Here is a 25061-nt window from a genome sequence, read left to right as displayed (position 1 = left end):
GGGCTGGGTACCAGGCGTCAGCTGCGAGTGTTTTAGGAAGTGAAGGGAAAAAAGGCATCTCCGTGAACAGTGGTCCTGGAGCCTAGCAAGCCGACTCACTAAAATAAATACAAAGGAACGAATGATGAATTCATAACAATGCCCAATTAAATCAAGTTTTCACACTGGAAATGTGTTTTGCTTAATACGTTTCTGCAAAACATATACTCCATATCACTATATGCTATATGTTTTTAAAATGCATCAGTTTATAATTCATCATGTTACTGATGTTTTTTATTTTCCTTAATCACATTTGATATACAAATGCATTGTCTCTTGAGATTTTGTAAAGATGTCAACTCTATAAATGTCGCCAGATAAGTTTCTTCGGGCTCATTCATTTAACAGGGGGTTTTGTAACAGCGCCCCCTAGGGAGCACAGCTTGAAAGTTTTTTTAATATTTTATTTTCTGCATTTGTAGAGCACCTAGCGCTACACCTCAGCAAAGCATTAAATAAAATAGAGCTTTGCAATCATAAGGTCAGAAAACTATATATGTATAAGCCATAGTAACCTGCAGTGTAATCCTCACCAGAGCAAAAACTCATTAGACAACCCGTTTTTATTAAATATCCTTACGCCAAATAAAGTAGTCACATGTATAACATTGAACTAAACAAGTTAAGATGAGTAAATTAATTCAATTAAAACATGTAAAAGTAAATCATTTTTTTGATATCGTGCACATTGCCATTGAAAAAATACACCAGGGGGCAGAGTGCAGACACACTGAGCAGAACAGACTTGAGGAATAAAAATACATTCAACGACGTCTTGGATTTCAGTAATTTGTTCACGATCTGTGTCAGAGAGGGGTAGATGTGTCTTTGTGTTTTCCTTTAACGTTTACAAACCGCTAAAAATACATTATTTGAAGGTTTCTGTTTTTCTATCTTCCACTTCATTTAATTGTTCTGCATCCAAATCGGCATGTCCACTTACTACTCTGGGGTTTTTTGCAGGTAATTGGTCACTCAGTTTCATAGTTTCAGCAGTACATCTGTAACTGAGTAAGCAAGATGGCTACCGATACTTTAAATTCTGTGAGGCAGCGCATTGATTTACAATATGTGACAAGACTCCAACTGTCCGTATCCATCCAATATACGGACAGCTGGACCCTTGCTCGACCAATCACATTGCTTGTTTCACGTTCTATTACGAGCCCTGGATTACATCAGAAATGCCACATCTATATGTATGAATTTAAACTGTATTAAATCCCTGAGAATTTGATTATAACTCAATTTGCCACTTTGCAGTTCTGCTGTGGAAAAATAAAATGCTGAGCGATGGTTCATCTGCCAGTGTGATGCTGTCAGTCCGGATCTGCTCAATTCCCTGACTAGCTAATGTTGAGGACTTGCTTTAGAAATGCTATCCAGTAACAGATGGTCCTGTATTGGAATCTGCCTGTCACGGTGGATGTGAATCAGCCCTGCCTCCAGCTGTCATGCTGCTGGCTCCGCTATTCAGCCTAGAAATGAAGCAGTGTTCCCTACAGTCCTTTTTGTTTGTGATAATCATACAGGCGTAGGGTAAAGTAGATTAAAACCACCAAATAATGAGATACTTCAGATTAAACCAGTATTATCAGGTGCATCGATTGAAGGAAGTTCAGTGCATATGTTCTGCAGATGTTCTATCATTTTCAGTTGTGTTAATATATTGCACTGAATCTGCCATCAACAGGGATGCTTCCTCATTAAGACATTGACCTCATCTCCCACAGAACTCCCTCTGTAAAGGCAGATCACTGAGAACAAGCACCCTGATTGATAGTTAGATAGATCTCCAATATTCTCAATCCTGGTAGTGGACTTTACATAAAGAGTCTGGGGGTGTCCTGGAATAAATGAAGCCGTCTTGTCAACTTGAGTTACGAAAGTCTTGCAGTAAGTGGCTTAAGCTTTAGTTGAAATGAGAATTCATGTGACAGTTATCAAACCCTTTTACAGTATTGCACTAGTACCACTAGAATAACCTGTTATATGATTCAAAACTGTTTTACTCCAAATAACAGTTAGCTCCGCATTAAAAGGAAACTAATGTTACAAAACATGTACAAATAACAGAGGTTCTTGTATGAAATGGAATTTACGTTTAGATTTGTTTTTTTACACATTTTATAAAACCAAAATGGCAATCAAGTAGTGTAGAAATGTAGGCTTCATTTTACAGTATATTAGTGCATCATGAATTTGACCTCAATTTATCTCAAATAAAGTACTAGTTGTAATATAAATATGTGCAATTAAATAAAGTACCGTACGTCCACATCAACTATTCATAATCATCCTAGTAGATAGGTCACATCAAACATTTAAACTTTGTTTAATATTAGACTCCAAAACTTAAGTAAGAACCTTTCTGTTAAATTTCATGATGTTTGTAATTATTTGATTTCTCTTTACAAGCTTTTGATCTAACCCCACTTAATGTGATGTAGTTTTGCTGCCTTTTATTTTGTCTGCTGCCTCCATATATTGTATGTCATTTAGAAAAAAATGGACAACTGTATAGAGGTCCTCGCTGCAGAGAAAGGTCAGCTGGAAGGTACAGTAGATAAGAAATGGCTACAAGAAAAACATTTAAAGAATGTGCTTACTTTCCTGAAGTAATTAAGGGGGACAGTTTTATCAGTATCAAAATATTACATTTTTCAAATACCAGAAGGCAGATGGCAGCAGTGTAATTCAAGTTGTACTTCCTCGGTCGATATCAGTTCACTTGTTTCCTGCAGCATGGGAGCTGGTGGCGGTCAGTGTGTTGTTTTTTTAAAACAGGGATTGTTTGGGGTCATCTCTGGTGTCTTCTTTTCTGTTGAGGTTGTTTGAGGTTATGAAGTCTGTTTTTTATTTCTTTTTTTTAGCATGCGTCGCGGACGGGGCATCCTTTGGTGACATCACCCAAGCGAGCGCGGCGATCACAGTTCCAACACGACAGTGGCACTAGAAGCACAGGAAGGTGGACCACAGGAAGGCACAGCAGCCAGTGAAGGCTGTACGCAGATACAAAGGGACCAGAAGAAAGTTCAGCAACTGGGGAGCAGAGAAAAAAGTGATCGGGTTCAGGTTACCCTTTATTACATTTTCTAGTGCAGTTTTGAGTGGCATTTTTAAAATGTAATTGTATTATTTTGTTTGTCCTAGTTAGTTTGTCCATAGTATATTCTGAACCCAAACACTGCAGAGTATTTATGACTCTGACCTGCTTTTTGTAAGCAATTACTGAATGCACTACTTAACTAGCTAATAAATTATTGACTGCTTGGTTTCAGGCAGGTATACAACCTCACATAATAAATGCAATAACACATAGAAGTCTTTGAATGTCTCTACTTTAGTGCAGTAGTAACTTTTTATTACTGGCCAAGTTGTACCATTTCTATTCATTCTGAAACTAAGACCAATTTAACACAATTCACATGCGGCCACATTCAGAATCTTGGGTGTGTGTGTTCACTTGAGTGTGTGTGTTCACTTGAGTGTGTGTGTTCACTTGAGTGTGCCAAGTTAATGGTTGCTGATATTTTAAAAGCACTAATACTCAATTGAAGCCTACTGGCTGGCATCAAGTTAGGCCTAGAAGTGGACCAATGCCCCGAGCAAGGACATTTCTCTGCCTGCTCCGTTCAGGAAAGCGAAACAAACAGTCAAAGTGAAACTAGAAAGCAAGACAGTCAAAGCACTTCTACCTGCACGAAGGGCCAATACAGGAGTCCAGTCTGAAATACAAAATAAAAATATGTGTTACTTTAGGTTACATTTTTGCTGAATTGGTAAGAGGATTGTTCACTAAATCAATAGATTGACCCTTTCTCTAAATGTAGTCAACCCATTAGGGGCCAAAATATGTGTCCCTATATTCTTTTAGGAAGGGCCTTATTAGAGTTTTTTAATCCAAAATTATATGTAGACATTGAAAATACAGTAGGTATAAAAATAAAACGCTAATATTCTACATATGAGTACCACACGCTGAGACTACCTTTTCATTGGGGTGGAATTTTAATTGAGGATAACTGACACCTGGTGGCTGAATACTGCAGTGTTGTCAAGGTTTTAAAGGGGACGTATATTAGGACTGTTGTCTGTTAATACAAATTAATATAGATAATAATTTTTTAGTAGCCCATAACTATGTAACACGTGTCTATCTGCGAAAGACACTGGTTGCCAGAGGTGCCTCTCCTATCTGGTCCAATAACACCTTCTTCAGAACCATGCTGACGTCTCTCCATAGGAAATGCCTCTCCAAATATTTCTGTTGATAGATAAAATACTATATGTTCTTTAGCTTTTCGTTTTCTTGAGCACTGCAGGCTATACCGGTGTAGTGTTTTAAAGTGGTACATCGTCACAATGTGGTACGAGTACCAAAAATTGACCCGTGTAATGTTAGAAAGTGGTACACTGTCACATTGAAAGTGGTACGCTGTGAGATTTTGGTACAGGTGCAATCAGTTTTCCTGTTGTAAGGATTTTTGCCTATGTATCGCCCTGACTTTGAAGCTCTGTTGCTTGGCACATGGCCTGAAACACACCCATGTTGGAGTAACTGGCTTTTCATAACTCAGACTGCAGCTGTGACCTCAAAGGGGTAATTAACTCTTAAAAGTAAGCTGTACATAGCTGGTGCACATCAGCCATTTGCAATCACCAGCCTTGTCGTTCGACCTTGTGATGCGTGGGTATAGTGCTATGCTGCCTGTGAGAATTGAGCAAAACTCATATCATTGTTATTAAATGTAACTTCTTGTTCTCTACGTTTCTGCTGACATTGGTAAAGTGAAGAAGAAACACAAATGTTACCTTTTAATGTGCTTTATCTCACACCATGCATCATGCTAGGGAAATAAGACCAAATTTGGTCAAGGAAATTACGTAAGCTAGCTTTATATCTGTGCTGTACCAAGTAATTTCTGGGCTAAACTCAGAAACTAACATCTACACTGATGCCAGCTCAGAAACTAACATCTCTGTGCCATGCCGGCTCAGAAACTAACATCTACAGTGATGCCAGCTCAGAAACTAACATCTCTGTGCCATGCCAGCTCAGAAACTAACATCTACACTGATGCCAGCTCAGAAACTAACATCTCTGTGCCATGCCAGCTCAGAAACTAACATCTACACTGATGCCAGCTCAGAAACTAACATCTCTGTGCCATGCCAGCTCAGAAACTAACATCTACACTGATGCCAGCTCAGAAACTAACATCTCTGTGTCATGCCAGCTCAGAAACTAACATCTACACTGATGCCAGCTCAGAAACTAACATCTCTGTGCCATGCCAGCTCAGAAACTAACATCTACACTGATGCCAGCTCAGAAACTAACATCTCTGTGCCATGCCAGCTCAGAAACTAACATCTACACTGATGCCAGCTCAGAAACTAACATCTCTGTGTCATGCCAGCTCAGAAACTAACATCTACACTGATGCCAGCTCAGAAACTAACATCTCTGTGCCATGCCGGCTCAGAAAAAAAACAACATCTCTGATGCCATGAAAGCTCAGCTCAGAAGTAAATAACACCTACACTGATGCCAGCTCAGAACACCATCAACTGAGACTTGTGTGTGAGATCACTGATGTGTGTGAGATCACTGATGTGTGTGAGATCACTGATGTGTGTGAGATCACTGATGTATGTGAGATCACTGATGTATGTGAGATCACTGATGTGTGTGAGATCACTGATGTGTGTGAGATCACTGATGTGTGTGAGATCACTGATGTATGTGAGATCACTGATGTATGTGAGATCACTGATGTGTGTGAGATCACTGATGTGTGTGAGATCACTGATGTGTGTGAGATCACTGATGTATGTGAGATCACTGATGTATTACATTTGATTTGCTTTGTTCCTGTTTGCATTTTGATTCCTGAATAAACTATTTTTGATTGACTTTATCTGAAGAAGATTAATTATAATATCATTTTTTTGCAAACCATTAATTATACATTTTCTTTTTGCAAACTTAAACAGGAAACAATCAGTTTCTGAAAAAAAGAAAAAAACAAAGTTGCAGAAGTAAAAGAAATGTACAAGACCCAATGCATTGCATATGATAAATATTCACATTCTATTTTCTTAATGGTGGAAAAATATGATACATTCAATTTAAAAAAAGCTGAAAAAAAAACAAAAACAGCATAACATACCAGATTTGAACAGGCACTTCCGTGCTTTCTAAGTGGAAGTTGTTTAGAAAGGTGCGGCAGCCTACTGCAAACTCCCGAACTGACATCACCTAATGACTGCCTTTTATAAGGTATGTAGTCCTTTGAAAATCAGGAACTGGTGTAAAATACTACCTGCATTTGCTAACAATAATGCTTTATGAATATGACCCATTACTGGGAGCAGTAGCAATATGTTGAAAAAATATACTACAGATTACATATAGGCCTACTAAAATACATGCATAAAATACATATTACACATTATTATAATACATACTGGTAATAAAAACATATTGGTAGCCTGCTGTAGTATCGTTCAATGGGTATACATTCGACTGTGACACCACAATGGCACCACGTTATGATTTTTCCTTTAATTGTTGAAAAACTACATTAGCTATACAATTCACACCTAATTTCATAAATAATATCCCTAGTTGAACGAATGCAGGTTCAACTTGAATAGGTCTACATTCAAATGCATATGATAAGTAACTGGGAGGCTGTGTGGTCCAGTGGTTAAAGAAAAGGGCTTGTAACCAGGAGATCCCTGGTTCAAATTCCACCTCAGCCACTGACTCACAGTGTGACCCTGAGCAAGTCACTTATCCTCCTTGTGCTCCGTCTTTCGGGTGAGACGTACTTGTAAGTGACTCTGCAGCTTATGCATAGTTCACACTCTCTGTAAGTCGCCATGGATAAAGGCGTCTGCTAAATAAACAAATAATAATAATAACTGTATGGAATTGCATTCTCCTACAGTATCCCTCCCTCTCATCCCAAATTAACAAAGTCCATTAAGGCAAACAACAACACTAAGCATGTGTGCACTATCTTGGTGTATGTTAGCTTCAGTTAATAACTAGATACAATCATGAGAACATGTTAAACGTAGCCATACAGACCCTTTCAATGTGTTTGATTACACCTGTTCTCTCTCTACACCCGCTCCCTGGGCCCCCTCATCGCATCCTATGGTTTCTCATACCATTTCTATGCTGATGATGCTCAGATTTTCCTCTCCTTCCCCACCTCTGACTCCACCATCTCCTCCCGTATCTCTACCTGTCTGTCTGCTATTTCCTCCTGGATGCACTCGCATCACCTCAAACTCAACCTCTCTAAATCTGACCTCCTTTTCTTTCCCTCCTCCTCCCCCTCCTCTGATCTCTCTATCTCTGTTCCTCTGGAATCTACCACACTCTCTCCCTCTTCCTCCGCTAAGAACCTTGGAGTCACCCTGGACCCCTGCCTCTCTTATTCCCAGCACATCTCCACTCTGGCACGCACTTGCCGATTCTTCCTGAGCAACATCCGAAGAATCCGACCCTTCCTCACCAACTATGCTACCCAGCTCCTGGTCCAGGCCCTGGTACTCTCCCGCCTAGACTACTGCAACTCCCTCCTGGCTGGCCTCCCTGCGTCCGCCACCCGTCCGCTCCAGCTCATCCAGAACTCTGCTGCCCGCCTGGTGTTCTCTCTGCCTCGCTTCGCCCACGCTACTCCACTACTCCGCTCGCTCCACTGGCTCCCGATCACCGCTCGCATCCAGTTCAAGACTCTTGTACTAGCCTACAGATGCCTTGACCAGTCTGCACCCAGCTACCTCCAGACCCTCATCTCTCCCTACACCCCCACTCGACCTCTCCGCTCCGCCTGCACTAGAAGACTAGCTCTACCACCGCTACGCTCCCCTGCCTCCAAAGCCCGCTCCTTCTCCACCCTTGCTCCGCAGTGGTGGAATGACCTTCCTACAGATGTCAGGACTGCCCAGTCCCTGATCACATTCCGGCGCCTCCTCAAGACTCACCTCTTCAAACAGCACCTGTAGAACTCCTCTGTTTGTATCCTGGGACACTATCACCCTTCATGTAAATGTGCTTTATTTTGCTCTTATCAGCCCCCTATTTTACTGCATTTAATCCTGTACTTCAGAATACTGTAATCTGCCAAGTTTTTAACCTGTAGTACTTTGTATTTAATCACATCCTGATGTAACTATCACTATTTAATCATATCCTGATGTAACTATCACTATTACCTGCTGTATTATTGAATTGTGGTTTGTCAAACTTGTACTTTGCTTGAACAAAAGTTATTGTATTTCTTGCTCTTATTGTATTACTTGTATTGTAACGCTTGAAATGTTTTTGCTTACGATTGTAACTTAAGTCGCCCTGGATAAGGGCGTCTGCTAAGAAATAAATAATAATAATAATAACTCTTTGCAGAGGAAGGGGCTGGTTTTGTGGCCTTTTCTTGTTATTACAGAAAGCCCGTCTCGCTGAATCAGTAGGTGACCTACAGATTTTGTGTGAAAAAAAGCTGTGGGCGGCGAACAGAGGGAATGTCTGTATTTTAAATAATAAAAAATATTTTACCTATTCATTTTTTGTGTGCATATGGTTGTCGTCAATAGTTCACAAGTAGGTTAATGGTGAAGTCTGTTTATTTTTTAACTAGGTCCTTTGTTCCTGTTTTGCATAGACTTGAGCTCAATCGCTGATAATGTAGCGACACCTGAAAAACTAGCTCAACCTGGCTTTGCTATATATATATATGTTGCTTTCATGTAGTGCTGAAGCTTAAGGGGTGAAAAAAGGTCTACACCTACCTCACGCCGACGTTACTTGAGTTGAGCCGCTGCTTGGTAACGACGTGAGACGTCAACGCTGCCAGCGTGGAAAAGACAAGCTGCTCCAGGAAGTAAACGAACTCTTCGGCCGTGCAGAAGAGAGTGTCAGTGAACCCGAATTATAATATCATCGAAATATCAGACAAATCCATAACACGTGTACATAAACTGGACGACCGGTTTGTCCCTACCTGCCGTCAGCATGGACACATCGTTTCAGCAGGTACTGTGCCGGCCTTGTTAAATAATGTGCAGAAAGAAATGACACGGTTGGAGGAAAAAAAAAAAAAAAAAAAAAACACCGTGACATGTTTTTATTTGTGGTGTGTGAAATAATATTGACAGCTTGTCACGATTTTGTGCATGTTTTCAACACCAAGAAAATATGTAATGTGGTGTTACAGCGGTTCTAAACATGCATTGATAGGGTATGGTGTCTCATGTGATTTATCACTAATTCAGACAACCCCAGTGATTGCGACTGGCGATTTACCAGGCAATGAGAGAACTTGACGTGTGTATGTAACAAAAAAAAAAATCGAGGCGTTTTTTAACGGGTACGCAAATGCTGCATTTAAGAAACTGAATTCAACATACAAGTATTCAGATATGTGATGTCCAGTTTGTTTTTGTGTGAGATTGCAAAATTGTTCAAAGAGGGGGAAAAAAAATACAAGGTTGACTTTAGTTTTGGGCACAATCTTGCTGGTGACAGCTGTGTTCACTAGATTCTTTTTATGGGTTCTTCAAAAGCATGCAAGTTTTTACGTTTCCGGCCGAGAACCAGCAACATTTAGGTTTAGTGTTGCAGAGACTGGGCGTAAGTAAATACGGTCGGCCTAAAAATACCACGACACCCACCTGGTCATATCCTGTGGTCTATTTACGGTCGTTGTTTAGTTTTTTTTTTATTTTTTAGAAATTACAATGTAGCAGTTTCACGATATTGTACTTTACTGTATACTCTGCACTTTACGTTATTATTATTATTATTATTATTATTATTATTATTATTATTATTATTAAGAGTTACACTAAATATTAACTAACTTGCTCTAAAGTTCAAGATTTTAGTACACCTTACATACATGGTAAGGAAAAGGTAACAAAATCTCTCCAAACCTGCTTGAAGCCACACTGTGTAACTAAGCTGTATATTTTAGGAATCACAAACGTTGAAAAAATGCAGTCCAATTATAATTTGCCAGTGGCTGCTGAAAGAGTATCCACACGCCTATTGACTGGTTCTACAAAGGTTTAAACAAGTCATACAGAACAGGTGTTTTTAAAATGCCGAGTTCAAACCCAATTCGCTTGAACGGATTGTCAACAAGTGGGCTCTTTTCACACGGCATACCTATGAAAATGCCTGTTCCCAAGCTCCTGCACCTGGAGGGGGGGGTCAAGTCTGGGAAGTCTCCACCTGGACTCTTTTGATTAATCGTTTTCAATTTTTAGGAATCCTGGGATAATCATTTGACTCACTGGAGAGCCATCAATTACTGAAGGGCGTTTTTTATTTGAAAATAAGTAATAAATACCTATGGGTAAACCCTACACTGTTCACCCTTTATAAAACTCTTTGGGAGTCATATAATGATGAAGCGCTGTTTGTACACCATAGCCCCTCCTATTGTTTATTATTTAACAACTTTTTCGTTTAATGACTACTGGCTACCCATTTTAAGGATATCTTGCCAGTTTTTAATGGTGTCTATGCATGCATGCATGCTTTCTGTCTTCTCTTGATGTCATGTTTAAGACGAGTAAGGATGGATTGTGTGCAGAGATAATCCTGTTCATTGGAGACCAGATTTCCTTCACAACCTAAACCGACCACGATTATGTTCTGGAGTCTTGACTTGGAGGAGGGAGATTGTTATCTACACCTATTCCTTGGAGACATGTGGCCTCCCACACAATGGAATTTCGTTACCTGTTTGCCTTTGCTCAGCAGTCTTGAAACTGTTGCAAAAGATAGCCCATCTCTTCAGTGTTACAATGTACTTCCGTCACAGCCCGCGTTTGTTTGTTTTTTTCTGGCATGGCAAATCAGTCTGTCTTTATTACTGTGCAGTTACACAGCGTTAACTCCAAAAACAAAGCAAATGAGACTAGGCACAGTAATGTAACAGATTTAGATACTGTGATAAGTAAAAAAAAAAAATCTGATCTTTAGTTGTTTTTGTGCATTTTCATTTGCAAGTAAACTGTGACATTAGGGCCTTATCGGGCACTGTATTCTGCAAATTTGAATACTAACTTTGGATACTGTTAATTCTGAAAACTGGTGTTGTGTGTTTTATTTATTTATTTTTTTAATCTTTTGCAAAACTGAATTGTCATTTTTACGTTTTACGCAGTTCTGTGCATGGGTGACATTTTGATTTCATTTTGCTCTTGGGTCTTTAATGGGGAATTTTAGATAATGCTAGTACAATACATACTGGATTTAAGTGTGTACTGTATTACAGTCCACGTGTCTATGGCAAGTGATATTTTAATCTTATCGTTCTGAATTAAATTACTACTTCTGTTGAAAATATAGTACTGTACCAACGAAACCAACTACAGTGTATCTAAATGGAAGCCTACTTATTTTAAAACACAGTCCTTTCAGCGATGTATATTCTGACATCTTTTTTGTGTTCACTGAAAAAACAGACTGTTACTCCCCCAACTCGTGCGCTAACAAATTTCAAGGCAATGCCCCTCTGGATGAAAAACAAAATGAACAGGAGTCTTCAAATAGTTAAACATTTGAGACAGATTGCTGTAAATATCCTGCCTTCACCCTGCTGAATCAAATCTTCCATGAACCATCTACCATCATCACGATCCATCTCTTGTGATATGTCAGATATAAGAAATAAAACGGCAGCAGTGCCAAAGAAAAGTAAAATACGCACTACAATATACGTCTCCTTGTACAGTTCCTCAAACCCAAGTCATGTTTTTTCTTTCCATACGAAATTTGTGTGTGTGTGTGTGTGTGTGTGTGTGTGTGTGCAGGGCAGGGGGTTGTTTGGCTGGTAGTGGGCAGGGTACAACGTGCTCACCTACATACACGTCAAATCAGATGAAATAATCAGATATGCGTCACATTCGTTTAACTGTCACTGAAGTCAAAATTTTATAGGGTCAGGTATGTGGGTGCTAAGTATACCTTGTTTTAGCCACCTGATTTTCTTGATTTTGATGATGAAAAACTTTTTTCAACAGCTCAATATATGCATCCCACTTTAAGCAAATTGAAATAAACACTGTTCTTGTGTATTTAACTGTAAAACGTGCAGCCGGAAGCACGGCTGTATTTTTACATTCTTGGCTTACTTCATTTATTCATCTGTTTGGATTGCAGTCAGTGTCTCAAAGCAAATGTGTTCCTGCTGTGACTCTTCAAACTCTGTATGATGCTCTTAGCACAGAGGAGAGAGGGCAGTCTAACGTGTTCTTCCGGTTTGTCCAGATTATGGTGGATCCCACTTTAGCTGAGATGGGGAAGAACCTCAATGAAGCCATGAGGATTTTGGAAGACGGTCACAGGTGGGTTACCTTGATGTATCTGTCTGCTGGTCTGTGGTCAGTTTGTAACAGACTTGCGTATTGATAGTTTTTTTTAAAATCTGACATTTACATATCAGTATATTTAAATTGCCCAAATCTATTTTTGCAGGCAACTATTTGTCCAAAGGGGGTTCTTTCCCAAGAGTTTTTCAGGTTTTTAGGAGCATGCTAGTGGCTGTGTGGGGACATTTTGAAGCACACACACAATTCCAGACAGTAATAATATGTGTTTTTCTGTGCAGGGAGCGTGAGGAGGATAAAGAGAAGCGAAGGCACAGCAGGAAGGATATTCCAGGACCACTCCAAGGCAGGTATGAAAACATCACAGTCAGTTGTCAGTTTTTTTTACTGTTTAGCTTCAAGGTTTTAGCAATACTGTTTTCAGCAGGCTGTTTGTTCCTTGTCAAAATATATTCTCATGCTTTTGTAAATGTTATTGTATTTTATGTTGCTAGCCAAAAGGATTTTTTATTATTATTTAATATCAAGAATGTTTTGTTTTTTTTCACTTTGTCTATAAAGTATTACATATACCAGCCTCATTCCATGGTATTTGTATCTTTTAATACATGTGTACTTAAAGGCTTGTAGGATGAATAAATGTCCAGTTGTAATACACCTCTGTGCTTTGGTTCCAGCGGACAGGATGTGGCCCATATACTTCAGCTGGTACAGAACCTCATGCATGGGAATGAAGATGAGGACTTGCAGTCTCACCGGTAAGGAGAGGCCATATCAGTGATACAAGTTAAAGTCCCCCCATGCAAAAAGCCTTGTTTTTTCACATGCCTTATCTCATGTGTTTTTTTTTTTTTAATTTATTCTGAAAGAACAGACAAGTAACATAGATAATAATATAGGTGATAAGCATCAATTCTGGCAAAATCATGTGGCGCTGTGATTGCCTGACGGCTCCCAGTATACTAACAGTAGTGTTTTTTCAGCAGGATGCAGAATGTGGGAGAGCAGGGTCACATGGCCTTGCTGGGGCACAGTCTGGCCGCCTACATCTCGGTGCTGGACAAGGAGAGGCTGCGCAAACTGACCACTCGCATCCTGTCCGACACCACCCTCTGGCTCTGCAGACTCTTCAGGTATGGAGCCGCCTGTTAGACATACTGGAAACCAGTTAATACGTGGCAGGGTATTCACCATGTGTGACTCAAATTCCTGATACCAGGGCAATATTGTACATACATTTTTTCATCCAGTTTTTAAATGCCCGACTCGCCAGTGTCGCTTCCTCACCGCCACTCACTTATTGATCTGTTAAACCAATCGGCTCTTTTCACCCTTTTTCATCTCTGGATGCAAGGGCCTAGCCTGGTCTTGTGGGACCAGTAGGTTCATTAAACTATAATTAGGTGACCTATGCCCGGCTGCTTTTTTTTTTTTTTTTTCTCCAAAACTTATGGGCATGCAAAGGCTGAGGGCCCACCATCTGGTGGGCCCTCAGCCATGATTGTCAATTCAGCATAACCAGGATTGGACCCAGCGAGCTCCCTATGATGTCAATCACCCTATACTCCTCAACTGGGGAACAACTGGGCTGGAGTTATGCCAATCCCAGACGTGCTGCTCAGGGTTTTTCAAATCACTCTTTTGGTAGGTATGAGAACGGTTCAGCCTATTACCACGAGGATGACCGGGAGGGGCTCCTGAAGGTGTGCCGGCTCGTTATCCACTCGCGCTTTGACGACTACAGCACAGAGGGCTTCAACATGCTATACAACAAACAGCCTGTCATCTACCAGAGCGCCGCCTGCAGGTCAGGCCTGGGACAGCATCTCTGCAACCAGGTATGATCCCAATCTACCTTCTGAGGTTTTGTATTGTTTGGTAACATTGTGCCCCTGGGGCAGTACATTGGATTTAGGTCAGAAGTGGAAATACAAATAGAACAAGGTTCAAACGGAGGTGGGCTTTGAGAAAAGGATCTGGGTTCAAGCATTCAGGGTGATTATGAAGTCAGTTGACCACTATGGAAAAAGCTTGCTGCCCAGTCGCGTTGGCCTCACCTCCACGAGGGTGGCTCTCCATGAGTCAAGGGGAAGCCCTGTCCTCTTTACTAAGTCACAAGCACTCTCCTTGCCTTCTAAACCCTGGAGGTCCTTCCTTCATGCAGCCGTTGCTCCCGTCCTGTGAACAAACCACCAATATGCAAAAGCTGCCTTGTAAGTAAATAAATGTAAATCCTGTAAAATAGAAGAAAGTGAAAATGAAACCTGTGGAAACAGGGTGCAAAACAGACCAGTGAAATGTTAATGACCAGGGGGTTAGCAGCAGGTTTGTTTATTGAAAGACAGAACATTAAACTAATAAAAATTGCCCCTATGTTTTGGCAAGAAGTCCTTTGTATTTTAACATGATATGGTGGGTTACAAACTTTTGTCAAAACGATTTAAAAAATGTTATTACCAAGTTTATTTTTTGCACGATCGTCTGATGATTCCTTTTTGATTAAGACGACTGTACAGACTAAAGAAGGTGAGAATCGGAAGGAAGCACAGAGTTACCAAGGCACAGTGATGTTGAAATCTCGTTGCAACAAGCAGCACATTCTTTGCGCCACTCTCCTTCAACAGACAGGACAGGAAACCAGCTGTTGGGTGCTGACCATGTTTTGCTGTCTCTCTCCTCTAGCTGGGTCTGCCTCTCTCCAGCCTCTGCACAGTCCCCTGTAACACCATGTTTGGCTCCCAGCACCAGATGGTAGGTCCTTTATGAATTGCTGTATAGCAGGGCAGTTCAACGGAAGGCTCTGATCCATCAATGACTCATTGATCTCCACTACATAACTCTTTTGAAAGATCCCATTGAGGTTTTTATTGGGCACTCTTTAAACACCCAAGCAATACAATGGTGAAAGTGTGTCCCTCAAGAGGAGCAGTTAAATATTAGGGAAATGTTCCTGGATTGAGATTGAATAATTATGAAAACATGCCATAAGATGCTGTAAGCAGTCATTGTTGAACACTTGCATTAGAAAGGTTAATTTCACCACCAAAATAAAGTTAGGAAAATAGCTCTGGATCTTAACTTGAAAGCCCATGAGCAACTTGGTGGATATTAGTCAATGTTATGAATCACAATATGTAGATAATGACGCAACACAATGCAAGTGATGGTCCTGATGAACTGCTGTATAATTTAGAATAATATAAAATGACAGTTAATTAGTAAGTGGCTACTGGCCCTTGTTCCACATCCCACCATACATTTCTCATCAGACGCTGTTTTTATTGCAGGATGTTGCTTTGCTGGACAGACTCATTAAAGATGATATGGACTCTGGGAAGCTGCCCTTGCTACTTATAGCTAACGCTGGTGAGTACTAAAGAAGTATCCACATTCTTCTAAAAGTAAACCCCTGGAAACATGCTCAGGCTATTGCCCCTTTCTTTTGGTCCCCAGGCACTCCCGCTGCAGGCCACACTGACAAGCTGGGCCGTCTGAAGGAGCTCTGTGCCCAGTACAGCATGTGGCTTCATGTCGAGGGGTAGGTAGCACATCAACTTCCAAAAAGCAATGACATTTTAAAGGTATAGTGTCCCATATGGTTATGCGGGTTGATGTCTCAAAAAAGGGGGAGAGGAGAGTATTAGCAAGCAGATATGAGGACCCATTAAAAACTACGTTGTTAATAAGGTAGGCTAAACTATGGAAGCCTGTAGTTATGTTAGTTTTAAAACCAGCTGTTTACAAAGACACCTTTTGAGGTGTACTAACCACTGCAGTCTTCAGATTGGTCCTGTTCTGTGCAATTTGTTTTGTTTTTCCCACCCAGAGTAAACCTGGCAACCCTGGCTTTGGCATACGTCAAGTCCTCGGTAATGGTAGGTCAATGGTTTTAACAAAACACCTAATAATACTTTTCAGATACTTCTAATACCTGATGCTTGGTATTCTGCCGTGATGCAGTGTACTGTAACATGTCGTTCTTATCCCTTTCAGGCCGCCACTAAGTGTGACAGCATGACCCTGACCCTGGGACCCTGGCTGGGGCTGCCAGCCGTGCCTGCGGTCACGCTGTACCGTCATGAGGACCCCTCCTTGGTCAGTGACAACCACACATTACAGACATGCATGCATTTATTTTGGTCTTTTGTAAGAGTCCCTCCTTCTTCCCAGTGAAAGAATAATTTAATAACTACACTCAACTCCCAACATTTTTTTTCTTAGTTTATTTATTTATTTATTCATTCATTCATTCATTCATTCAAAAATATTTGAAGGGAATACTAATAAAGAATATCCAAAGTGCAGTAACTTATTTTACGAACTGTTATGAAAAAATAACAAAACATTTAAAATATCTGGAAGTTGTCCTGTACTCTGGTGTATCCCTTCAGTCTGCTAGTCATTGACTGAACATGAAATAGAGTTGAAGGTATTTCCTCTGATGTCACAAGAGACATTGTGACATTAGATTACTGAATCCTCACCTATAGAACCTTGGGAAAAGCCGCCTGGAAATTCAGTTCCTTTTTTAAGCACCGTTTACTGTTATTCTCGTATAGGTGCTTCATAGCTGCAGTGTATATATACAGTAATAACAGTTCCTTGGTACAATAACGGCATACCACTGTGTTTCAGTCGCTGGCAGCGGGCCTGAACTCCAGCCAGCCTGTGGAGAAGCTGCGTGCGCTGCCGCTCTGGCTGTCCCTGCAGTACCTGGGGCATGATGGCATCGTGGAGCGCATCAGACACGCCTCCCAGCTGGTGAGCCCTCCATCCAATCATATTGCACAGCTGCAGGCTGCACTCTTACATTTACTCCGGTCTGTCTCAAACTAGCAGATCACGTGCTAGGTCTCTCGAGGTCTTGTGTGCCCCTGTGACAGTGCTGCTCTCTCTTAGGTTTTTTCCATGATAGAAATGATTAACCACCTGCCCACTGTCATTGTTCTGCTAACCCTGGATTTTGCAAACCGATTGATTTGCATTTTTGTCATTACAGAGCCAGAGACTGTTAGATCATCTGACAAAGCAGACATCTATTACAACAGCGGTATGTCTTCTCATTGCAGTCTTTGTGATTTGTTGGGGTTAGGGCTAATGTATAGGAATAAGTAAATATGTATGTCCTAAAATTGTAAGTAGTGTACAGAAGATCAAATGGACATCTGTCCTCACTCTCTGTATCAATTTAAATGGATGTTGTTTTTCTAATCATAAGTAACACACAGTATATATGTTTTCTGTTGTGGAGGCCTAGAATGCATTTAAGTAAAGGCATCACACATTTTAAGACCTGGCATTAAAAAAAAGTGTGTGATTCCCAAATACAAAATAGTACTCTTCTTCCAACACTTCGGTGTGTGTCGTGGCTGCTGTGCAAAGTTTGTTAGGGAGCATTTCACAGAGCTCGGGTAAACTCTCAAAGGTTAACTGGCTGTACTGTACAACGAAAAGACTGTGGGTAGTTTTAACCTGCCACTGAGGTACAAGTGTGAAATGAACTCCTGTTTTGTTGCATTCATCAGGACCTCCTTGGCAATGAGGTGTCTCTCCTCGAGGGTTTAAACCTGGTAAAACACAGTCCTTTGTTTAGTCGGTGATAAGTAGTGAGAGTCCTGCCTTGGTTTCAGGGGCTGGTGGCTCGTTCGGGGGTCCCTCCTGTCACTACGGGCTCACTCGGGGACATCCTGGGTACTCTAATCCTGTCCATTGTAGGTGGAACCAACTCACTGCCTGCCCCCCTCCCTCCCTCATCGTTCACCACTCACATTCCCATCCACTAAGCAAAACCATTGGACCTTACTGCAGATCTAAAACATTTATGAAGATGGGAGTGCAAGTCAGCCTTGTTCCTGTTCCTTAGTAACTAAAGTCTCTTTTATCATTATTTGTATGTCTAAAAGCAGTATTGTTGAAAATAGGTAGAAAAATAGGCCCTAGGCCCTACAGCATTTTGAGGCGCTCTGGGTCTTGTAGAAGCACATTTCTAGGTCAGCCTAGCCTGAATGAGGAACAGGCCAGAGTGAAAGGTGTGCTTCTTATACGTTTCCATAAGCTTCTCATTTCCATCAGCATTTCAGTGCTCAACAACACGAGTTCAGCCAAGGCAAACCAGTTATGTTCAGAGTTTTATCCCCATAACACATGGAATGTATTTTGGAATTATGACGTGGTGTAGAATGAACTACACTACTGTACAACACAGCAAGAATGTACATTATATTGTGGAAATTATTACTGATATTCAGGATGCTTGCAGTTCTGGATATTGGCTAAACTCTTGTGTGTTCAGTTCGTCTTGAGTTAAGATTTTGAATGTGACAATGTCATAATACTATGCTAACCTATCATGAAACATCCTGACCACAGAATGTGCCAGACATGAATTATGAGCAGTGAGTGTAAATGCCATTGACACTGAACTGCGCCTAGCTGTTTTAAAGGAAGAACCAGAATTACAAACCAAACCTGATACAGAATAGTTTTAATTATTAGCTTTCCAGTATGGTAATGACACACACACTGTGACCTATGGTTCATGAAGGTTGGAAACTACAACCCTGCTTTATTTTCAGAACTTAAAAGGTGACTCATGTCCTGCATGTATTATGGCATGAATCTATAATACTAATGTGTATTTACTGCATGGGTTTAAAGAGGATTGGATTTTGGTTCAAAAAGCTTATTAACAAATGGATCGCATGGTGAAGAGGCTTTTACTGGGTAGATTTAAAGGTTCTGAAACAACTTTTAAAAGAAACCCCTGCAACACAAACAAAGGTAGTATGCAAACAGATCCAGATATTGAGTCAGACCCACTGATAAAAAAATATGCATCAATAGAGTACAATAGTAGATATAAATAGAAAAGGACAGGCAGGCAGACATAGGGAGTTAGACAAAGCTGTGTCACATTCCATTTTTATCTTTTCATTTCTCTACAAAAATAGGAAGTGCAAATGCTGTCAACCCAAACAATACGTTTGAAGCAAGTGCAAAGGCCAGTTTTCAGAGAGGAGTAGAACATTGCAAAACTGTAAAACTTCCAAGAACCAGAAGACAAGACAGTAGTATTAGCTTAGAGTTGTGGTATTGCAGGGAGTTACCCTGCAATAAAAGGGCGGTTTGTTAATAATACTGATCTCTGTCTCTCTCTCTCTCTCTCTCTCTCTCTCTCTCTCTCTCTCTCTCTCTCTCTCTCTCTCGCTCGCTCTCGCTCTCTTTCTCTCTCAGGTGGAAGATGATTTAAACTCCCCGGTGGTTGTCTTTCGGTTTGCACAGACAGATGCTAACTCAGGTGAGTGATCTGGGTGAGCTGTGCCGAAGCACACAATAAAATAACAAACCTTCCCGAGAATGTGTTCATCATGTGTTTTTACCTGTAACATCCTGCAAAATACAGACACAATAAATGTTGATATGCAATGCAGACTAACTCTCCAACTCTGCCCCTACCCTAACAGCTCAGAGTGGGGGTCCACTAGAGACATTTCACAGCAGTGACCGAGAGATTCTGGACGCCCTGAACCGATGGGTAAGCTCCGCTGTCAGTTCTTTACAGTATTAATGGAAGACACCTTTTTGTTCTTTATCGTAAAACTTTTTTGCTTTCAAGACTAAATACTCTGTTTAACCTTGCGCTTATTTTTGAGATGTGTTTGTATGCTGATATAGACACCAAAGGAGATGTTGCTTTTGGACAGTAAACCACATATACCCTTGTACAAGACCATGAGTTGGTTTTTGTGCTTTAATGTTTTTATTGCCTGTGTCTGCAGCTGGGAGAGCAGTTGGCCCTGCTGGTTCCAGCCAGTGGAGTGGACATTGTGGATCTGGAGGATGAGGGAAGCTGTGTGAGGTTCAGCCCCCTGATGACAGCAGCAGGTACTGTGGAACTCTGTTTCCTGTTAGTTGTAAACATTCATTTCTAATATTTGACATTGGGGATACATATAAGACCCATTGCATAACAGTTTGATCCATTCCTGGTTTTATTATGAATATAATAAGACTCACCTGAGTACGTTACCTATACACTGTGGCTAACCAAGCACATACGAAAACTTGGAATGGGTGAAATTGCTATGCAGTAGGAGTCCTATTCCTATTCTTAAACATGGCTGTGTTTTTTTCCAGTTTTGGGAACAAAAGATGAGGATGTGGACATGCTGGCCGAGCGTCTACAGGAGAAGATCCCGGTTCTGATCAGCACGCTGCGGCTGCGAGAGGAGTTCAGAGAGGAGGTGCACCGCACTGCAGCACTCACTTACATAGAGGATCTTAGCTGGCCAGGACTGGGAACAGTGAGGTGTGTTTGCTTTCTCCTGGATTCAGTGATCTCTGTCATGAACTGAAAATGGAGGGGTTATTTATTATTCCAACAATTAGTGTTGTCAAAAATTCAAGTTTGTCACGCTATTTCCAGGCACGCTTTTGAAGTACTGCAAGTTAGTATTCTGCAACAAGATAGCAGTGAGCTTGTAGATGCTTGCAAAAAAACTGTACTATAGCACTAATTGACACCTCCCCCTTTCTCATGCTGGTGTATTTCTGGTTGCAGGTACGAGATGAGCAGAGAGGAACCTGATGAGAGTAAGAGGCAGGTAGAGCTCGAGAAGATAAACAGTGTGCTGCTGAAGAAACTAAAGGAGCTGGACTCTGACCTGACCTTCTCTACAGGTGAGCATGGGTTCTGTTTTAGGGGTCTGTTGGAATGCTGTGATCTTGCTGGTTTTTAACCTCTAAAAATGTGACATTCATAACCTGTGAAGATGAACAGCAAGAATGAAATTATTGCCAGTTCAATGCATCATGTTGTTCATGCCCTCTACAGAGGAACAGTAGTTTCTGCATTCACTAAACAGACACATAAGACTACAGTAGGATGTATTAAGCACTTCTGCTGTAATTTGTACAGATTGATAGTGTGGTTTGTGTTGTCATCCCCATTATGGAATGGTGTTAGTTTTGGGCTCACAGCTCTGAAAAACCCAGGTTACAGAAATGAGATAACAGCATGGGCCTTCTCTCTGACACAGGACCAGAGTTTGGCCCAGAGAAAAACTGTGTTTACATTGGCATGGCAACAGAAGATCTGGATGTGGCCGAGGTGGTGGAGATGATCGCTACCATTGGCCGAGAGATCGAGGAGAACTCCAGGGTGAGAGGCTGTGGGGTTTGAGTATTCCCAAAAAATTGGAGAAGAGACTTATGTTGAATATGGAAGACGATTGTAAGTGTCTTGATCCAGCAGAAGAAACGCTCTAGAACTTAGGGGAATCTTTACTTTTATAAGCTAGACAAAGTACTTTACAATGGACAACTCAGATTTTGCTACACAACTGTCTACTTTGTATTGGGAGTGACTCATGTAATCAGTCAGGCAGTGGGAATGAATTGCCTTGTTTTCTCAGCTCCTGGAGAACATGACTGAGGTGGTCTGCAAGGGGATCCTGGAGGCAGAGCTGCAGCTACAGAAAGCCACAGAGGAGAAGCTCATGGAGGAGGTAAGGGCATGTCTACCTCCTCACACCACTCCCTTCTAGTTGTGTCTGAACTGTCGGTCACCCTATTCTCTGCTTGAATGCGTTTAATTCGATCCTCCTTCCTTCTTCTTCAAGGGAGTTTTGCGTCAGCTCCCAGTTGTTGGTTCCGTACTGAACTGGTTTTCGCCCGTCCAGAGCTCGGTGAAGGGAAGGACCTTTAACCTGGCGGCAGGTAGGCAGAGACTGATCTCATTTTTTGGGGATGAAAAAGGACCCATGCTGCACATTGCACATCATCCTGAAATGAATATGACTTCCTATGTTTTATAATTCTGCTGCCTTCAGGTTCCGTGGACTCTACAGAGCCGACCTACTCAATGAAGGCTCAAAGCACTGGAGAAACTCCGCCTCCTACTCCCACCTCTGCCCGCACTAAACACAGGCTCCCAGGTAACCCTCCCTCCCAGTCCTTGAACTCTAACCACTAGGCCACACTTACACTATGATTGCATGCTCAAAGTCAAAAGTGGCCAAATGCAATGCTTGTAACACAAGTCAATGGAGTAGCTCATTGTTGTGTGTTTCCTCTCCTGTGCAGGTCAGAAGCTATTCCGAAGGTCTCTGGCCAGCTCAGACTGTGTCAGTGAGACAAGCTCAGTGGGTCAGGTGGAGGAACTGGAGAAGGAGGAGCTTAGAGAGCCTGCCCCCGAGGGAAGGGAGGCCGACGTCCAAAAAGAACCTGAACCAGAGCCTGAGCAGAGGGGAGAAACCCCAGGAGAGGGCGAGGGGGGCGAACAAGAGGGAAAGCGAGAGCCGGAGGTAGAGGGCAGGGAGACAGAGCACCCCGATAGCCTGAGATAGGCACCCCACAGGAGAGTTGTGTGTCTTGAACACAACGCCTGCAGTTTAAGAGGAGAGGTTTGAGGTGGGGTGGCAGCAGCTCAGCCTGGGTGTGGGGGAAGCTAAGGATATCCAGATTATTTTATATTGAGAAAAATAATATATATGATAAAGTTAATCTATCTGTAACCTGAAGTGAATTTGCAACTTGAATACCTGAAACTCAAAATATAAAAAGAATGTGATAACAAACCAGTCCCTGGCAGCATCATTGTTTTTTTTCATTCAGAAATCAGGGGTTGCTAGCATGGAACATTTAGCAACTTAAATCTGTATCATGCTGTACAGGAATACAGCACCTTCTAATATATTTATGTACAACAAAAGCCTTGTACGGACAGAATTATGTATCTGCTGATGCATGGAAGTAAAATAAAATTAGGAAGCCTGACATCCAGATGGCTTGGCACAGTAATTACTTGTGTGCGACTTTAATTATTTATTTGTAATGAAATGATAAGCGTCTGTCAATCTGAGAATGTGCCATAGTACATAATCCTAAACAAATAATAATAAAAAAAAAAACACTGCTGCTGTTCTGGGTTTGTTCATTGGCGTGCACCCTACTGGGGTTCAAATGGGAGGCAATGTCCTTTTTACAAGGCTCTTCAATTGAGTTTCAGCCTGTGTTGGCCAGCCTCCTGTTGCAAGGTATGGACTGGTGTTTTTCAGGTTGTAGTTCTCCATGGCTCCCCCCATACCCTGGATCTGTTCCCCTGGCTGCCCAAAGAAGTTGTGTGCTCTGTGTGCCCTGTTTCAGCTACCACTGGCACTGAGCAGGGCAAAACAGTCCTGCAAAATACAAACTCGCTGCCCAAGTGTCCAGTGACCTGAGAGATGCTATTCTCAATACAAGCATATAATTTCATATGAATTCATTTAATAACATTTATTAATGTTAAAAGCATAGTGCCTCCTGCTTCCCAAAACCTTGATGTTTTAAATCACAAGTTGTTTATTCTTATAAAAAATCTGAACCGTCCAGAGATACTCCCATATAAGGAGCAATGTAAAAATGGTCTATTAGTAACAAGATGAATGTTTATATGAAATATGTTTCCGAACAATGATTGGTCATAGAAGTTTAGATGCCTCGTGTTATAATGATCTGTCCAGCAGCTGCACCAGGCAAGGAAAAGTCTGACCTGCTGACTAATGCATATAGTTTTATGCCTAGTTCACCTTATGGCTTAATGACCAGGATGCTTTTCATTTAAATAAATGAAGTTCCTATATTTATATGGTATTCATTAGGGTAGCTAATAAGTTCAAGCTCCAGTCTTTCTCTCTCTCTAGAGAACAGCAGTGAGGGCTACTAGCAGAACAGTAAAACCAAACTGGGAACACCCAACTATGTAGATTAAATGTGCTGGGTTTATATTGGTTAACTAACCACACACACACACACAAGCACCTGGCATAGAAAACAAACAGGAGGCTAAAGTGACCCCTTAGTAAAAGTGTGTAAGTTTGTCTTGGGGGGGGGGTTGTAAGAGTCAAATATAGCCCTGTCCCCAAGTAGGAGGCAGTGGATACTGTAATGAAAAGAAGAATACATGCAGTGTGCTGGAACAATAGTACTGAAAGCAGCTTCTGTATTTCCATTCAAGCACCGGTCTCTTTATCCAATAGGTTTTTATAGGGCTTACCTATGGAGTGTGCTGCTAACTGGTCTCAGTGGGAGGCTTTTTACTCATGAAAGTAGTCCAGGCTGTGCTATCAAAAACACTGCCCTCCTTGCTAGTGCTGAGTTGTGGTGTGTACTTGAGAGCATACAATATTTTTTGTTTTTATTAACAGTAGATTGATTACACTTGTGAAACCCAGATCATTTTTTTGCAAGTTCCCAACAGAGCTAAAGGTTTAGATTATTTGGGAAGTGTGATAATCTTTTTCTTTTAAAAGTGCTTACAGATCTGGTCTTCCTGATGTATTTTTGGTGCAATGAAGAATATTGATTTATAGAGGCTAGGGAGAATGTTAGTTTGTGTCTTGGTTTAATATATACTGCAAGGGTGGGAGGGGTAATGTTTGTTGTTTTTACCTTATTTTTAATTTCTTGCTGTTTAAACACTATAACTATATGTATTTCATGATTATTTTAAAAAGAGCAAGTCATTTGGACTGCTGTTAAAATTATTTTTCAGTGTGATTGTTTAATGTTTTCTTGTGACAATAAATCCAACCCGATGTCCTGTTCAGATTTTGTTTTTGGGAAAAAAACTATTTATGTACCAATCCTCATTACTTTATTAAACTTGGTCATAAAACGGT

At 41.1% G+C, this 25061-nt stretch overlaps 2 protein-coding genes across 5 annotated transcripts; one reads left to right on the top strand and one right to left on the bottom strand.

Annotated features, from left to right (window-relative positions):
• Positions 1-631: 631 nt before the first annotated feature.
• On the bottom strand, positions 632-9078 carry LOC117418339 (mpv17-like protein). Its single transcript, XM_059035298.1, has 5 exons — positions 9066-9078; positions 8859-8956; positions 4202-4327; positions 3741-3770; positions 632-3084 (listed from the first exon to the last, which is right to left on the bottom strand). Exons 1-5 carry the CDS (start codon positions 9076-9078, stop codon positions 2995-2997), a joined length of 357 nt encoding a protein of 118 aa, XP_058891281.1. The 3' UTR covers positions 632-2994.
• Positions 8852-25061, top strand: LOC117418380 (pyridoxal-dependent decarboxylase domain-containing protein 1-like). Of its 4 annotated transcripts, none has more exons than XM_059035576.1 (24): positions 8852-9097; positions 12344-12420; positions 12684-12752; positions 13080-13160; positions 13389-13535; positions 14051-14240; positions 15085-15153; positions 15690-15768; positions 15856-15940; positions 16229-16277; positions 16396-16497; positions 17038-17163; positions 17402-17452; positions 18033-18113; positions 19636-19699; positions 19866-19936; positions 20181-20286; positions 20539-20710; positions 20963-21081; positions 21441-21562; positions 21816-21908; positions 22023-22119; positions 22233-22337; positions 22486-25061. In XM_059035576.1, exons 1-24 carry the CDS (start codon positions 9077-9079, stop codon positions 22746-22748), a joined length of 2439 nt encoding a protein of 812 aa, XP_058891559.1. In that variant the 5' UTR covers positions 8852-9076; the 3' UTR covers positions 22749-25061. The 4 variants fall into 4 exon arrangements, with proteins under 4 accessions (XP_058891559.1, XP_058891558.1, XP_058891560.1 ...); XM_059035575.1 differs by having other exon boundaries at positions 8853-9097; positions 13386-13535; XM_059035577.1 differs by lacking the exon at positions 18033-18113 and adding an exon at positions 17928-17972 and having other exon boundaries at positions 8853-9097; positions 13386-13535.

This window comes from Acipenser ruthenus, chromosome 13, assembly GCF_902713425.1.
Source record: "Acipenser ruthenus chromosome 13, fAciRut3.2 maternal haplotype, whole genome shotgun sequence".
Classification (NCBI taxonomy): domain Eukaryota; kingdom Metazoa; phylum Chordata; class Actinopteri; order Acipenseriformes; family Acipenseridae; genus Acipenser; species Acipenser ruthenus.
The sequence above is the reverse complement of the archived record's forward strand: the minus strand, read 5'-3'. Positions and strand labels throughout refer to the sequence as shown.

Coding starts and splice junctions, on each gene's coding strand:
- LOC117418380 (XM_059035575.1), top strand. CDS start 9,077: ATGGACACATCGTTTCAGCAG. Junction 15,941..16,228: donor ATGTGGCTTCATGTCGAGGG/GTAGGTAGCACA, acceptor TTTCCCACCCAG/AGTAAACCTGGCAACCCTGG. Junction 19,700..19,865: donor ACAGACAGATGCTAACTCAG/GTGAGTGATCTG, acceptor CTACCCTAACAG/CTCAGAGTGGGGGTCCACTA.
- LOC117418339 (XM_059035298.1), bottom strand. Junction 3,771..4,201: donor CAACCAGTGTCTTTCGCAGA/TAGACACGTGTT, acceptor TTTGTATTTCAG/ACTGGACTCCTGTATTGGCC. Junction 3,085..3,740: donor TGTATTGGCCCTTCGTGCAG/GTAGAAGTGCTT, acceptor TCTGCTCCCCAG/TTGCTGAACTTTCTTCTGGT.